General features: G+C 41.1%; 1 protein-coding gene across 6 annotated transcripts in view; it reads left to right on the forward strand.

Annotated features, from left to right (window-relative positions):
* The first annotated feature begins 480 nt into the window (after positions 1–480).
* LOC139913137 (NACHT, LRR and PYD domains-containing protein 3-like) overlaps positions 481–16,557 on the forward strand; it is a 108,486-nt gene continuing 92,409 nt past the window's right edge. The window contains exons 1-13 of one of the 6 annotated variants that reach the window (XR_013504884.1): positions 527–611; positions 5,454–5,556; positions 5,664–5,780; positions 6,361–6,477; positions 6,760–6,838; positions 6,999–7,227; positions 7,634–9,437; positions 9,745–9,918; positions 11,816–11,989; positions 12,153–12,326; positions 12,769–12,942; positions 13,131–13,177; positions 13,408–14,668. Coding sequence is in view for 5 of the 6 variants with exons in the window: in XM_078283758.1 (XP_078139884.1) it covers positions 599–611; positions 5,454–5,556; positions 5,664–5,780; positions 6,361–6,477; positions 6,760–6,838; positions 6,999–7,227; positions 7,634–9,437; positions 9,745–9,918; positions 11,816–11,989; positions 12,153–12,326; positions 12,769–12,942; positions 13,131–13,177; positions 13,408–13,934 (3,732 nt within the window). In the remaining variant the exon portion in view is untranslated. Of the gene's footprint in view, positions 612–5,453; positions 5,557–5,663; positions 5,781–6,360; positions 6,478–6,759; positions 6,839–6,998; positions 7,228–7,633; positions 9,438–9,744; positions 9,919–11,815; positions 11,990–12,152; positions 12,327–12,768; positions 12,943–13,130; positions 13,178–13,407; positions 14,753–16,557 lie in introns of those variants that run through there. The other 5 variants (XM_078283758.1, XM_078283760.1, XM_078283762.1 and 2 more) reach the window with 5 other exon arrangements.

The following is a 16,557-nucleotide window of genomic DNA, read 5'->3' on the forward strand; positions in this document are numbered from 1 at the left end:
GGACCATAAGAGAGGCAGCAACATTCACCTACTCTAGCTTTCAGGGTGAGTATGTGAGTCAGTCACTGGGTTAACAAAGCGTTGTTTTTAGTAACACCAACCTGTACACACTTCTACCTTCACCTACTCAGGCCCTGTTTATGTGGGCTCTACCACAGAACATGCAGACTCTACACAGAAAGGACCGTGGTGGAGATTTGAACTGAAGACCTGCTGTGAGGCTACAGTGCTAACCACTGAGCCACCCTGGTGCCTACAGTGAGATTTTCATGTGATCAAATTTCTCCGCCTCCATGCATCACATCGTTTTGTGCTGAGGCTGCTCTTTAATTCACTGTAGATGACAAGGTTAATGTGCTCCATCTAGTGGACACATAGCAGAACTACCTCACCTGATCTGTGATTTGCCACAGGTCTGGCAACAGGTTCGACTGGTTTGATGTCATACTGATGTTTCTAGACTTTGATACTGAAGTTATGAGGATGTGACAGCAGCCTCAGATCAACAGACAGACTGACGAAGGAGAATAAGCAGCGTCTTCTCTCTCAATGTTTCCTCTACAGATGAAGGTGGAAAGTGTCTTTGAATGATCTGGTTATGAGTTCACCAGGTAAGGATCCTACCAGGGAACATTATAAATGTTTGATGAATAGGCTGGCTCATTTTATTTTTTATTTATTTATGTAACCTTTATTTAACCAGGAAGTCCCTTGAGATTAAAATCTCTTTTTCGAGGGAGACCTGGCCAAGATAGCACACCATTACAAGGTTACAAAATAAAAAAATGGAGCACGTTAAAAACAGACAAGGGACAACAGATACATAATACAAACAACATCCAGTTTAGGAATAGCAATTGCACTCTTCAGTTGCACAGTTTTTTATCAGAGCTTTGAACTCTCCCAGGGAGACAAAATCATTAAGCTGTAGTGTGTTCTGAAGGTTATTCCATGACCAGGGCGCAAAATAGGAGAAAGCTGCTCTACCAAGTACTGAGCAAATCCTGGGTACCTGGTAGAGCAGCCATCTAGTGGAGCGAAAATCATAATGGCTATTGGTGAGTGATAGGAGATTACACAGATATGAAGGGAGTTTACCCAGTATGGCCTTGTAAATAAAAATATACCAATGCTGCTGTCTCCTTAGGCTTAATGAAGACCAGGAGACCAGATCATAAAGTACACAGTGATGTGTACGGGACAATGAGTTGGATATAAAACGTAGAGAACTGTGATACACAGAGTCTAGGCAGCAAAGTGTAGAGGAGGCAGCATGCATGTAAATAATGTCCCCATAGTCTATTACACTTAAGAACGTAGCCTGTACAAGTGTTGTTCCTAACTGCTAAATTAAGGCAGGCCCTATTTCAATAATAAAAACCCAGCCTAACCTTCAGTTTCTTCACTAGGTTCTCAATATGCACTCTAAAAGAGAGAATGTCATCCACCCAAATACCCAAGTACTTGAAGGATGATACTCTTTCAATTGAGTCCCCTCCTAAGGTATGAATGCCAACATTATCTGAGATCTGGGAGCAAGCTCTGGAAAAGATCATGAATTTGGTTTTGTTAGCATTAAGAACCAACTTTAGACCATACAATGAGGCCTGCAGCTGTTGAAAGGCAGTCTGGAGCTCATCAACAGCCTGACTCAGAGAAGAGGCAACTGAGTAAACTATTGTATCATCTGCATAAAGATGCACCTTCGCTGTAAGCATGTCCTTCCCAATGTTATTTATAAAAATATGTCTAGAAAATAAGACAGGGGCTAAAACTGAACCTTGGGGGACTCCCTTAGAGATCTCCATGAAGCTTGACTTGTGACCATCTGTATATACTGGGTTCTATCTGCAAAGTAGTTCCTGAACCACTCTATAGCCTTGTCACCCATACCGACATCACTGAGTCTGCCTAACAGCAGCTCATGGTCGACAGAATCAAATGCCATTGATAATATCATTTGTTACCAACATAGCTGCTGTTATGGTACTGTGACCTGATCTAAAACCAGACTGATTTTCACTTAAAACATTGTTGTCAGCCAAGAATTGTTTCAATTGAAAGTTTACTTGAGATTCTAAAATTTTGGCAAGGGTAGGAAGTTTGGATATAGGGCGGTAGTTGTTTAAGTCCGAAGGGTCCCCACCCTTCAATATGGGGAGAACATAGGCTGCTTTCCAGATTTTGGGGATGGAATTAGTCTGGAGGCTCTGATTAAAAATATGAGCAATAGGCTCAGCAATAAAATCAGCTGCAAGCTTTAAAAGATAAGGATCCAGGTTGTCGGGTCCAGACGACTTTTTTGGATCAATAGCCTTCAAAGCTTTACAGATCTCCACACTAGAAATAGGTCTAAAAACAAAGGGGTCCCTAGGTGAGTCGGTACAGGATAGAGGTGTCACAAAACTGGAATTAGAGCTCCGAGACCCTGCTGCATATATATTAAAAACAGACCCAGCTGATATAAAATGCTCATTAAAGTGCCCAACAATATCATCTTTGCTCTTAATTTCAGTTGAGTCAACTAAAATGCGTTCAGGGAGGCCTGAAGTGGAATTGGAACATGACAATGATTTTATCTGTTTCCAGAATTTAGTGGGATTGTTGATATTTTCCGAAATAGATTTTAAGTAATATTCTGACTCGGATATCGCAGTCTGGATTGCGCATTTATTTCACAGAGCTCTAAAGGCAGTCCAGTCAGCAGGGGAGTTAGTGGATCTAGCCTTGGCCCAGGAGGCGTTCCTTTCCCTGATCAGGTTAGATAGTTCCTCCGTGAACCAAGGGTTGTCCCTCCCAGAAATCCTGAATTTCTTTATAGGGGCATGCTTATTGCAAATCAACATGTTACACCCGCTACAAATCACTAGCATAAGGAATGACAATCAAGGAGGTAAAGAGTAACATGTTTATTACAAAAGTTAAGCTTGACAATTTACATCCGCCCACCTTAACCTCCTTACAGTTTACTTCCCAGCTATCACTGACAGGACAGGGGCTGAGTTCCACTAAATCACACCAGTGCACACTATAATTAATAAGTCTTGCACGCTAGGTTGGTTAACACATTCCAAAGTTTAACACACGTGATTAATGTCACTGCAAACAAATAATAACTCCGTCACACCTTAAGCCTGCCCTGACTGTCTGACTGGGATTCGACCTGAGTAAAGGTATTGATGGGGGAAGCAAACAGGTGGATTATAAAACAGAACAAACAAACGAAAAGAAAAAAGAAAAGAAAACTAGTCCGCCCCAAGGGCAATACCCAGATCTTTTTGCCCGCTACCAGCACACTTGCCAGGGCGGACTAGACAGAAAAAGCAATCCCAAAAAACAAACTGGCAAACAACGAAAATAGTCCCACGGCAAGAGCAGCTAATGGACCACTGATGCTCTGCAGGGAAACAAATATTAACAATCTTAAAAACACTTTATTACATCAATATTAAAATACATACCGATTAAATGTTAAAAACTACATGCCTAAATGCGTTCCTCCTGCAGGTAGCCCTATATCAGCAAGCCTCTCTAATTGGTGCACCTCCCCTTTTTTACTCGGTGCCACCTGCCACAAACATGACAGAGTTATGAAAATATTCCCATGCACACTCAACATCATGGATTAAGCTGACTCTGCCAATGTCACTATTGTACAGATCATGCAAAAATGCTTGTTCTTCAAATCGTTTAAAATACCTTTTAAAAACATAACTAGGTTTGAACTTGCGTAATTTTGAGACTCTTACACAGGCAATAGCACAATGATCGCTGACATCATTACAGAATACTGCAGTCGAGATATACTTGTGGGGCGCGTTTGTTAGAATGAGATCTAGATTTGCTTAGATCTTTTGGGTTGGGCCTAGTAGGAGCATTAATAAATTGCGTGAGATTTAAGGAATCACACAATTCCTTAATGCAATCGGAGGCAGAGGAAAGCCAATCCCAATTTAGATCGCCCATGAGAATAAATTCGGAGTCACTGAAGCTGTGTAAGGCATCAGAAAGAGAGGAGATGGCTTCTTTTGTGGCCGACGGCAGTCTGTAACAGCCAACAACAGTAAAGTGAGTATCCTTGATATATTCACTTTAATAGCGAGCAGTTCAAACTGTCTGGCTTTGGTTATAGACTGTGACATGGAGCTACAAAGTTTGGATTTAACATAAATCGCAGCTCCACCACTTTTACCAGCTCGATCGGATCTATAAACATTGTAACCATCAATTGCAATCAGATTGTTAGGTATCGATTTTTTTAACCATGTTTCTTATAAAACCATAATATCCATATCCGTTGTGATATCATGTCTATTTTAGGGAGAAGACTTCTAACATTAAAATGCACAAGGCCAAGACCTGATCTACTTTTGAAGTCTGCCGGAGTGGGTATATTTTGCATAGGGCCAGGGTTTGGTTGCACATTCCCAGATAACAACAGCAGCAGCAAAATAACACACTTTAGCTTCCCAGTACGTGCGTTGGTGTCATAATCAGCGTCTCTGGCAATAAAGTGCGAGGAGTCCTTTCGCACAGTGAGAACGTCATTCAGAGCTTTCAGAGATTGTAGGTAGGCCTACAGCAGAATGCTCACTTGCATTTGGGAGTTATAAAGCTTTTGCTGTTGGGTAGGGTGAATTTCTTGATGATGATTACATGAGTCTCTGGTCGCCGAGTTTGTAAGACTTAGAGAGTGAGACAATGAATGTTCACCCGATTTAGTCCAGAAAGTCCAAGGAGGCACATATCAATTAATAAATAAACCAACAGATACATGATGCCTGCGTAGGAAACCACAGTACAGGAAATGACAGGTGCTCAGATGGCTTGGTTGTAGTGAGCAGTTGGCTTCAGGAGCGTGTGTTGTTGAGAAAGCGCACAGAGTAGCGATGCAGGATCCAATCTCATATCACACTGTGTTGTATAACAGTATAGCAGACTTGCCTGAGATGATGGTGATAGGGTTTTTCAAAATGTCTATTTGATGCTTGCAGATATAAGTATTCATTAGAAGAAATTACAACGTTTCTGTCTGCCTTTGAAGACAATGATATCAGAATGATTTACATGTATTACTTTTAGTGGTTGCCAGGTAGAGTGTGCACCAGTTCTCATCTTGTAAAAAATGCAGGAAGTCTCAGAACTGGTCTGACAGCTTGGATCAGCTTGACTAAGGTGCATTTTATCCACTGTTAATACTTCAAATGTGCAAAACACACCCATCTTACCAATACTGAGATAAACTTTGTTTCACTCAAACCTCTTTTGTAACATCCATCTCAATTGTCCTAGAAGCTTACAAGTCCTGTACCTGGTCAGTCTATGTGATGGAAAGAGCAGTTATTTTTTAATATTTTGTACACTTAATGTATGTGTGACACAAGCACTTGAAATAATATATCCTGTAATGGAAACCTTGTTGTAATGAATCAACCTAGTGTGTTTGTGTAAAGGTGTTCGCTCTACTATGAGTCTGTCTGAGGAGAGAGAGGAGGGGCTCCCTCCCTCTAAAACCACTCTGTCTGGGGAACATGACAGCCAGACCAAAGCTAAGAGGTAAGATGAGGATCTCTAACTGTCCTGTTCTCCATCTCAGAACTCAGCAGTGAAATCATTAACCCATCATTATTCAGAGTAAAAGTTTGCCTCTGTTTATGTTGAAGCCCAGTCCAGCAGGAGAGACCAGACTCCCCTGTACCCAGCTGTGTGTCCATGAAGAGTGACTGGTCAATGGGTCGTCCTATTGAGTTCAAAGATGGACAGCACTCTACTGAGCAAAGGTAAGAATTGAAAACAGATGAGTTTGTTGTTATTATTCGATTCTACTGAACAGAGGAAAGAAGTCATGATACTTTGTTGATTTAGTTTCTTCTCTCAAAGCATCACATCCAATAATCAGAGCAGCATCAGAGCATCAGAGTCCAAGGATTTGTTTATTAATTTTAAAGAACAGCATTTATCAGACAAAAAGTAAGTTGTTATTTGCATTAAAACATGTGACATTACATTCTTATTTTTAACAATTACTGTATTTATCCAGAAGGGTTTTACTTTACATACATGCTCTTTTGCAGCATTGCTCTGCTTCACATCCATACAGTTACAGATATTCATACCAGAGCTGCTCAGTACAACCACAGTCTTCTGCTGTTGGTCACTGAGCAGCTCTACCAGAACAGTCTGGGGGTTGAGATCCTTGCTCAAGGTCTAATTGGTGGTAGTTGCACAGGGTGGGGAAAGAGTTACATATTCACTCTGACTTTCAAAGTTGGTACTGGGATTCAAACTGGCAACCTGCTGGTCAAAACCTGGCTTCTCTAACATTTTTACTGCCACCACCCCTGTTTTATCAATCCTTAGCAGGATCCAGCAGGAGAGACCAGACTTCCCTGTACCCAGCTGTGTGTCCATGAAGAGTGACTGGTCTATGGGTCGTCCTATTGAGTTCAAAGATGGACAGCACTCTACTGAGCAAAGGTAAGAATTGAAAACAGATGAGTTCGATTCTACTGAAAAGAGGAAAGAAGTCATGATACTCTGTTGAGTATCTGAGTAAGTCTGTTGTTTAGTTTCTTCTCTCAAAACATCACATAAAATAATCAGAGCAGCATTTACAGTGGAGTTCACATTGTGTTTCTACTAGGATCCATCATGACAGAACATAGTCACCTTTAACCGCCTGTGTGTGTGTGTGTGTGTGTGTGTGTGTGTGTGTGTGTGTGTGACATTATATGACCTAACTCATCATGTTTTCTCCAGAGTCCACCAGGAGAGGTCAGAGGTTCCCAGTGGTCAGTCTGTCCAGGAGCTTCAAATAGACTTGAACTCCATATTTATGGTGTGTAAATGTACAACAACACATTTTACTTTACATTTTACTTCAGCTACAAATGAAATACAAAACAACCACTCTGGTCATAACAGTCTTCAAGCTGCACTCTTTAGACCAGTGGGCAAATTTAGTAAGAAAGTTTAATTCAAATATTATTCTGTTCCAGCTGCTTGAGAAGAACATCGTCACTTTTGTGAAGAACGAGCTGAAGAGATTCCATAGAGTTCTGAGTCCAGATTACCCAGAATGCTTAGAGAGGCAGAGGGAGGATGAGGGGGATGTGGACGGTGAGGAGGAAGAGCAGAGGAGGAGCAGCAGAGAGGCTTTTCTGCAGATCACACTGCACTTCCTGAGGAGAATGAAGCAGGAGGAGCTGGCTGACTCTCTGCAGAGCAGTAAGAGGCTTTTAACAGGTTTAACATGATGGAGAGGGGAAATGGTGGGAAAATGGGAGATGTTTACATCTACAACTCCGCTGTAAATATAGACATTTCTCAAAAAAGATCTATTCAATTCCAGATTGGAAGGTAAATGAGCACAAACCTCATGAATCATCAGCTAAAATTGTTGATTTGTTCATGTGGGTGTATAATGATGAACACAGTATTGTTTATTTAAAAAAAAAATACCACCACAGTTGACTTTCACATTCGGCTGCACACACAGTCGGGACCTGTTTGTCCACCAGTGATGAGCAGAATAGATGCCATGGGGTTGGGAAAAGTATGCATTCACTGAGAAATGTTTACACTTCTCATATTTACAGCAACATCCACTGATTGATGTAATTTGTTCATTCAGAAACTCTTGCTGCGGTGTGCCAACGTAAACTCAAATCTAATCTGAAGGAGAAGTCTCAGTGTTTGTTTGAGGGGATTGCTAAAGCAGGAAACCCAACACTTCTGAATCAGATCTACACAGAGCTCTACATCACAGAGGGAGGGAGTGGAGAGGTCAATGATGAACATGAGGTCAGACAGATTGAAGCAGCATCCAGGAAACCAGCGAGACCAGAAACAACAATCAGATGTGAAGACATCTTTAAACCCTTACCTGGAAGAGATGAACCAATCAGAACATTGATGACAAAGGGAGTGGCTGGCATTGGGAAAACAGTCTTAACACAGAAGTTCACTCTGGACTGGGCTGAAGACAAAGCCAACCAGGGTATACAGTTCACATTTCCATTCACTTTCCGAGAGCTGAATCTGCTGAAAGGGAAAAAGTACAGCTTGGTGGAACTTCTTCATCACTTCTTTACTGAGACCAAAGAAGCAGGAATCTGCAGGTTTGACAAGTTCCAGGTTGTGTTCATTTTTGACGGTCTGGATGAGTGTCGACTTCCTCTAGACTTCCAGAACAACGAGATCTGGACCGATGTTACAGAGTCAACCACAGTGGACGTGTTGCTGACAAACCTCATCGAGGGGAAACTGCTTCCCTCTGCTCGCCTCTGGATAACCACACGACCTGCAGCAGCCAATCAGATCCCTCCTGAGTGTGTTCACATAGTGACAGAGGTGAGAGGGTTCACTGACCCACAGAAGGAGGAGTACTTCAGGAAGAGATTCAGAGATTCAGAGCAGGCCAGAAGAATCATCTCTCACATCAAGACTTCACGAAGCCTCCACATCATGTGCCACATCCCAGTCTTCTGCTGGATCACTGCTACAGTTCTGGACCATGTGTTGAAAACCAGTGAGAGAGGAGACCTGCCCAAGACTCTGACTGAGATGTACATCCACTTCCTGGTGGTTCAGTCCATACAGGGGAACGTCAAGTATCATGAGAGAGCTGAGACAGATCCACTCTGGAATACAGAGAGCAGGAAGATGATTCTCTCTCTGGGAAAACTGGCTTTTGACCAGCTGGAGAAAGGCAACCTGATCTTCTATAAAGCCGACCTGACAGAGTGTGGCATTGATATCAGAGCAGCCTCAGTGTACTCAGGAGTGTTCACACAGATCTTTAAAGAGGAGCGTGGGCTGAACCAGGACAAGGTTTTCTGCTTTGTCCATCTGAGCATTCAGGAGTTTCTGGCTGCTGTTTATGTCTTTCTGTCATTCATCAACAATGGTATCAATCTACTGAGAGAAAAACAGTTAACCTCTCCATGGTCCATTCTATTAAGAAAGAAATCTAACATCAAACACCTCCACCAGAGTGCTGTGGACAAGGCCTTACAGTGTTCAAATGGACACCTGGACTTGTTCCTTCGCTTCCTCCTGGGTCTTTCACTGCAGACCAACCAGACTCTCCTACAAGGCCTGCTGACACAGACAGGAAGTGGCTCACAGACCAATCAGAAAACAGTCCAGTACATCAAGCAGAAAATCAGGGAGAATCCGTCTCCAGAGAGAAGCATCAATCTGTTCCACTGTCTGAATGAGCTGAATGACCGTTCTCTAGTGGAGGAGATCCAACATCACCTGAGATCAGGAAGTCTCTCCACAGACAGACTCTCCCCTGCTCAGTGGTCGGCTCTGGTCTTCATCTTACTGTCATCAGAAGAAGAGCTGGACGTGTTTGACCTGAAGAAATACTCTGCTTCAGAGGAGGCTCTTCTGAGGCTGCTGCCAGTGGTCAAAGTCTCCAATAAATCTCTGTAGGTGCATACATAACTGGATATATTCAATATATTAAATGTATATTCATACAGAAGAGAAAAAATAAATATTTTCAAACTTCTTGTTCATCACTAATTCCAGCTCTGTTTAACATCGGGATTTAAGAGCTATTTTATTTAAGTAATGTTCAGTTTAATTGGAAAGGAAATCTTAAAACATATTCAAAATCAGTATTCTTATCCAGTTTTACATACACAGCCATAATAGCAGTGCCTAACAAAACACAGAAATCAATTATATTAAATAAAAGAGAGTAACATTTCATATCTGTACATCTCCATTGAGGCTGAGCTACTGTCAGCTGTCAGAGAGATGCTGTGAAGCTCTGACCTCAGCTCTCAGCTCCCAGTCCTCTAGTCTGAGAGAGCTGGACCTGAGTAACAACGACCTGCAGGATTCAGGAGTGAAGCTGCTCTGTGCTGGACTGGGGAGTCCACACTGTAGACTGGAGACTCTCAGGTAAGATCAGGTGCTGATCTATGATGCTTTTGTGTAACAAATGTTGTAACTATAACATTGTATGCTGTTTTTGATGTATCTTTTATGTAAAATAATTTTGCATGGTATAAACCCTGTATGATAAAAATGTATGTATGTTGTTGTGGAAGAAAATTTAACATACATGTAACAGCTTAACTGGTCTCCCTCGGGGAATGCACTGTTTCATGATGAATGGTTACCTCACTGTAACCTTTGGGCCATAACTTACTAGGCCAGAGGTCCCTTGACACAAGTGGCTTCTGTCCCAGACTAATCTGTAGATTCTCTCTAAACTAAGACATAACATATGATGCTGTAACCCTTTTCTGTGACCTGTTCCCATGTCTGCACACTCTGTGCGTCCTTGAAAGATGCATAAAGACCAGCTCAAATCTATTCTCCTTCGAAGAAGTGTATGTAGCCTATGTGCTGTGTGCATCTCTTCCTCTCATGAGACCCCTTTTAATAAATATATACTCAAGTAAGACGAACCTCTGACTCCAGAACTTTTTCCTCAACAGTTGTATTCCTCTTCTTTTCTACTACTGTATGTTCCTTTAATTGTATTAAAGGGCTGGGCAGGTTAGAGCATCATGTTTGATCTCTGAAACGCCCAATGTTCTCTGTGTACTTGAGTAAGACACTGAACCCCTTCCTGCTCACTGACAGAGTCACTCTGGAAAGCTAAATATCTAAAATATAAAATAAAAAAATTATTTTTTTTCAGGTTGCATCAAAACAAGCTCACAGAGAAATGCTGTAAGGAGTTGTCATCAGGTCTCAGCTCCCAGTCCTCTAGTCTGAGAGAGCTGGACCTGAGTAACAACAACCTGCAGGATTCAGGAGTGAAGCTGCTCTCTGCTGGACTGGAGAGTCCACACTGTAGACTGGAGACTCTCAGGTCAGTATTCCTGAACAGAGGTGGAACTTAAGGATTTTGGGTACTAGCCCACCGGGCTAGTGGGCTAAAATTTCTACTAGCTGGGACAAATTATTACTAGCCCATTATAAATAATGTAATATTCAAGTTTATATAGACAGATCATGCTCTAAAGTTACATACATGATTAAAAATCACAAGTTTGCGTTCTTATATCACATTTTATTAATGCTAGATCAGTATAAGTGATATAATGTTCAGATTTAACAAGGTAAACTACAAGGCACTTGGCAGAGCGCAAACATCCACCAATGCTGAACAATTCTCCAACTTGCAAAGTTGCAGCCTGAATTTGCAGATCTGCAACCATAACGGTTTATGTTTGGTTATTATTTGTCTTCAGGGTTTGATTTACCCGGAGCTCTTGAAAATAGCACTTGAATGCAATGCTGTTTAGCAGCCGACTTGGAAGTCTTGGATGTTGGACTTTCCCACCAGCACATGAACGCAGCACAATAGTTATGGCTAAAAAATTTAAATCCTCTAATGGTGTAAATCCCAGATCCAAATCACCACCAAATTCGAATCAACTGATCCTTGGGTCAAGAACAATCTGTCCAACAAATTTCAGACAAATCTGTTGGTAACTTTATCTTGCTAACAAACAGACAAACAAGCAGGGATGAAAAGAAAACCTCCCCCAGCTTCGTTAGAGGAGGAAACCGTGCTTTAAAATTATATATATCTTGGGCGAGTATTATTTCCAGCTCTGGTCCTGAACCTGTAAAGACCCTGCAAGTTTAACATCGGGATTTAAGAGCTATTTTACTTAAGTAATGTTCAGTTTAATTGGAAAGGAAATCTTAAAATATATTCAAAATCAGTATTCTTATCCAGTTTTACATACACAGCCATAATAGCAGTGCCTAACAAAACACAGAAATCAATTATATTAAATAAAAGAGTAACATTTCATATCTGTATATCTCCATTGAGGATGAGCTACTGTCAGATGTCAGAGAGAAGCTGTGAAGCTCTGACCTCAGCTCTCAGCTCCCAGTCCTCTAGTCTGAGAGAGCTGGACCTGAGTAACAACGACCTGCAGGATTCAGGAGTGAAACTGCTCTCTGCTGGACTGGAGAGTCCACACTGTAGACTGGAGACTCTCAGGTAAGATCAGGTTATGATGCTTTTGTGTAACGAATGTTGTAACTATAACATTGCATGCTGTTTTATGATGGATTTGTGTTTTTTTTTGTTTTTTTGTAGTCATAATTTTTCTGCATTCGTCAAACAAGGCGAACAAGTAAAACATTTGTATCTGTTTTGTTAGGTTGAATCAAAACAAGCTCACAGAGAAATGCTGTAAGGAGTTGTCATCAGGTCTCAGCTCCCAGTCCTCTAGTCTGAGAGAGCTGGACCTGAGTAACAACGACCTGCAGGATTCAGGAGTGAAGCTGCTCTCTGCTGGACTGGAGAGTCCACACTGTAGACTGGACACTCTCAGGTCAGTATCCCTCAACCTGTTCAACAGACGACCATTTACATCCTGCTTTACATACAGGTTACTATCAGCAGAGGAGGATTTTCTCTGCGCATGTAATTTTTAAAACCAATTGTGATATCAACACTTCCTAGCCTCTGTGAATTACTTTCCATGAGGACATTTCATTCTTTCCTCTCCTTGCTGCCTCAGTTGTTGAAACCTAAAATACCAGAAAGGACTTCTAATATTCTGTCACAAAGTGAGTGGAGAACTCTCAAACTGGAGCAAATGAAACCACAAAGCTGATCAGCCAACTGTTTGTATTTGAGGCAGTTACAGTTTTGCTAGAATTTGATGGCATCATCACAACTAATTTCACAGTAGGTTACTAATAAAATCTGACATGTGGCTTGATTTGTGTGCGTGTGTGTGTGTGTGTGTGTGTGTGTGTGTGTGTGTGCAGGCTGTCAGGCTGTCTGCTCACAGAGGAAGGCTGTGCTTCTCTGGCCTCAGCTCTGAGCTCCAACCCCCCCCATCTGAGAGAGCTGGACCTGAGCTACAATCATCCAGGAGCCTCAGGAGTGAAGCTGCTCTCTGCTGGACTGGAGGATCCACACTGGAGACTGGACTCTCTCAGGTCTGGAGAGGCAACGTCTGCTAGAAGACTGAGAGTCACACACATTTTCTCTGTCACACTGAGAAGCTGAGGAGTATTGATTAATGTTTAATGGTGGATATGAGTGATGTATGGAAAATCCTCCATAGGGAAGGTTATGTTTCTGTCATCAAATAGAATATTCTGGTCTGACTTTGTTTCCCCCACAGTGTGGACCATGGTGGAGTCCAGTGGTTGAAACCAGGTCTGAGGAAGTGTAAGTGCGTATTTAGTTTGATTCAGGAAAACAAAGCAGCAAACAGTCAACTGCTTACATGGAAAATCCCTCGACACAGCAGTTTGTGACATCTATTCATTCAAGTCCTCAATGTGTCACCATGAAACTGTTAAGAAATTAAAGGTCAAAGTGTTAATAAATCAACAAATAATAAACAGCTCTATTAGAATAAAAATAGTTTCTGTATTGTGTCTTGTTCTCTCCATCAGATGCCTGTGAACTCACACTGGACCCAAACACAGCACACAGAAACCTCTGCCTGTCTGAAGACAACAGAAAGGTGACAGTAGTGAGAGAGGAGCAGCCATATCCTGATCACCCAGGGAGATTTGACTTCTGGTATCAGCTGCTGTGTAGAAATGGTCTGACTGGTCGCTGTTACTGGGAGGTTGAGTGGAAAGGAGGGGTTCATATAGGAGTGACTTACAGAGGAATCAGTAGGAGAGGATGGAGTGATGACTGCAGGCTTGGATGGAATGAAAAGTCCTGGAGGCTGACCTGCTCTGATGATCGTTACTCTGCCTGTCACAATAAGACATCAGTATCCACAGGAATCTCCTCCTCTGACTCTAACAGAGTAGCAGTGTATCTGGACTGGCCTGCTGGCTCTCTGTCCTTCTACACAGTTTCCTCTGACACACTGATCCACATCCACACCTTCCACTCCACATTCACTGAACCCCTCTATCCTGGGTTCTGGGTTGGGTCTGGTTCCTCAGTGTCTCTTGTCAGATAGAGGAGGGGGAGAGAAACACTCACACTGCTGACCAAAGACAGCTGCTGAAATGATATTCACTCTGTACAGGATCACACACACACACACACACACACACACACACACACACACACACACACACACACAGCTATGCCTTAAAATGAGAATATTAATGTTTGTAAGCACATCACATGTACAAGAAACCAGATATTTTATTTGGAAAATGAAATTGATGAGATATTTAACCAGACAAAATCAAGTTATTGTTGTTCATCTCAGAGTCTGTTGTTGATGATTGACAGGTTCAAATATCTTTCCTTTGGACCTTTGTTTTATTTGGTATTTTATTAATGTCACACCAAGCTAAACATCTATCATGTTTCCAACAATTTAAGTTAAAATTAACATTGATCTTTTGGTTTCAAACAAGCAGTTTCAAACATTTTATTTTATACTTTTTATTGTCAATTTTTATTTTTTACTTAACGTGATTATAATTTTCCTAAAATCAACCAATATCTTGTTCCATAGTAGTATAAATGAGGAGATGAGTGTGTACATAAAAGTATCGACATTTGACATTAAACTATTAAATTAAACTTTAATTAAACTAATCTTATCCATACTGGTTATTTCACTACTATTTAATACTAAAACTTATGTGTGCGTAAAAGCACGATGATTGAAATCTGTCATGTTTTAAATATCTTAGACTTTGTTGCTGTTTATCATCTTTTGGCGTTTTGTGCTTTTGTGTGTGTCCATATTACATCATCAAGTGCGTCTCCATTTCCCCCCTGAATATATTGTTATATTTCATGAATAAATACAGACACTGATTTGGTTGTTGTTTCTACTCCAAACACAAAGTTTTGCAGCATGATGTATTTCCTTTGTACATCAGGTTGTTAGATTGCTGTGGATGCAGATCAGCTGTCAGGCTGCGGTCTGTTGGCTGAAGGCTTCAGAAGTCCAGATCTGAAACTGAGCTGACAGCAGCTGAGAATGATCCAACCCATGGTCACCTTCTGAAAAATGGTTTTATATGTATTCCTTTTGGTTTCAATTACACATATTCATGATGGACTAATTTTAATTACATTCCTGCGGTAGTGTGTTTAATCTCATTTTTCCTATACAGAGGGAACTATGTAACTATAAAAAAACACTGAAGCGATTCTCTGAGTTTAAGAAATGATTACTTTTATGAATGGCAGGTCATGCAGCTCTATGTGGGAGCGCTGTTGATTTTGTTTAATGCTGGAGAAAGTTTGTCTCTGAACCTTGATGCACCAAACGTTTCCTTCATTTCATCCGCCAAATAGTCTAGCAGGAGAAATAGGTTCCCATGTACCCGCATGGCCTTTTTTTTGTAACCTGTTTTTTTAGGACCCTAATGGTGTCTAGTTAAGAATTTTTCATGTTGCCAAGGTCAACTAATGGCCCATGGGGTTCGTTTGGCGGCCATTTTGAATTGATGTCCTCGCGTGTGGCGAAAAACGCTGATTTTCATAACTCCTGAACCAGACAACATACAAAGACAAATGAACCCACTTTTTCATATAATTTTGACACCAGGAATCAAATGGAAAGGTCATTGACATGGTACAACCACTCTTTATTGGTAAAAAAAAACAGGCAAATAACAAATTTTAGGCTCATAACAATATAACTTTTGCTATTTTGTTTCCTGTTTCCTGCAATAGCCAAATGAAACTAGTTTATTCTATTATATCAATTGCAAGGTTATTAAATGGATGGCAATCACTCTAACTGACATAGTTGGCAATCTGATAATGAAAGCAAAAGTCATCAAAACCCCCTGTTTTACTGATCATCATCGTCGTCCATCTCATCATCAATCTCCACCTCATCAAAAGTGACCCCGCTGGATTGTTTTTTTGCAATATCTTTGCAATGAAAGTACAATCAAAACAAACCAGAAAGTTGAAAAATCTAAAATATAACACAAAAAAATCTAGCTAACTTAGCTAGTTAGTAAGTAGACTACCAGTAAGTAAGACTTTATTTGTATAGTACTTTTCAAAACAGCTGGCCAACAGTTCCATGAAACTAATTTCATGTTTATATTATTCTTTTCTCTGTAGTGGTAGACTATATAAAAACAACAAACCATGAGGAAAAGGGGAAAGAGGAAAAGTGATCAGACTTCTGACGTGTCTGAACCCCCTCTCAAAAGCCCTACTCCCACTTGTGTATTACACACCCCAAGTGCATCTGATGACCGCTTTACTTGCTTCAATTCTATAAAAGGTGATCCCAAAGAGCAATTGTCTCATTTACTTGATATCCGTGACAGAAGACTAGCTGAGCCAGTTGATTCGCCTTATCGTATGAAGGTTGTTTGTGATCTGCTGCCGGAAACACTAGATGGTGTCGACTTGGATACAACTGGGTACCATAGGAACTGCTACCTGAACTTCACATCAAAGCTGGATCGATTTAAAAGCTCAACAAGTGCTACTTCAGACCAGCCCTCTGCAACACAGAAGTATTCTCCTCGAAAGTCGAAAACTGCACAAGCAGCAGCATGCTCTCTCTTTCCTAAAGAATGCATTTTCTGTGACAAGTTTGAACTAAAAGTGCACGGGAAAACCAAGAGGACTATCAAGTTTCCAACATG

Source organism: Centroberyx gerrardi, chromosome 5 (assembly GCF_048128805.1).
Source record: "Centroberyx gerrardi isolate f3 chromosome 5, fCenGer3.hap1.cur.20231027, whole genome shotgun sequence".
In the NCBI taxonomy this organism is placed as follows: domain Eukaryota; kingdom Metazoa; phylum Chordata; class Actinopteri; order Beryciformes; family Berycidae; genus Centroberyx; species Centroberyx gerrardi.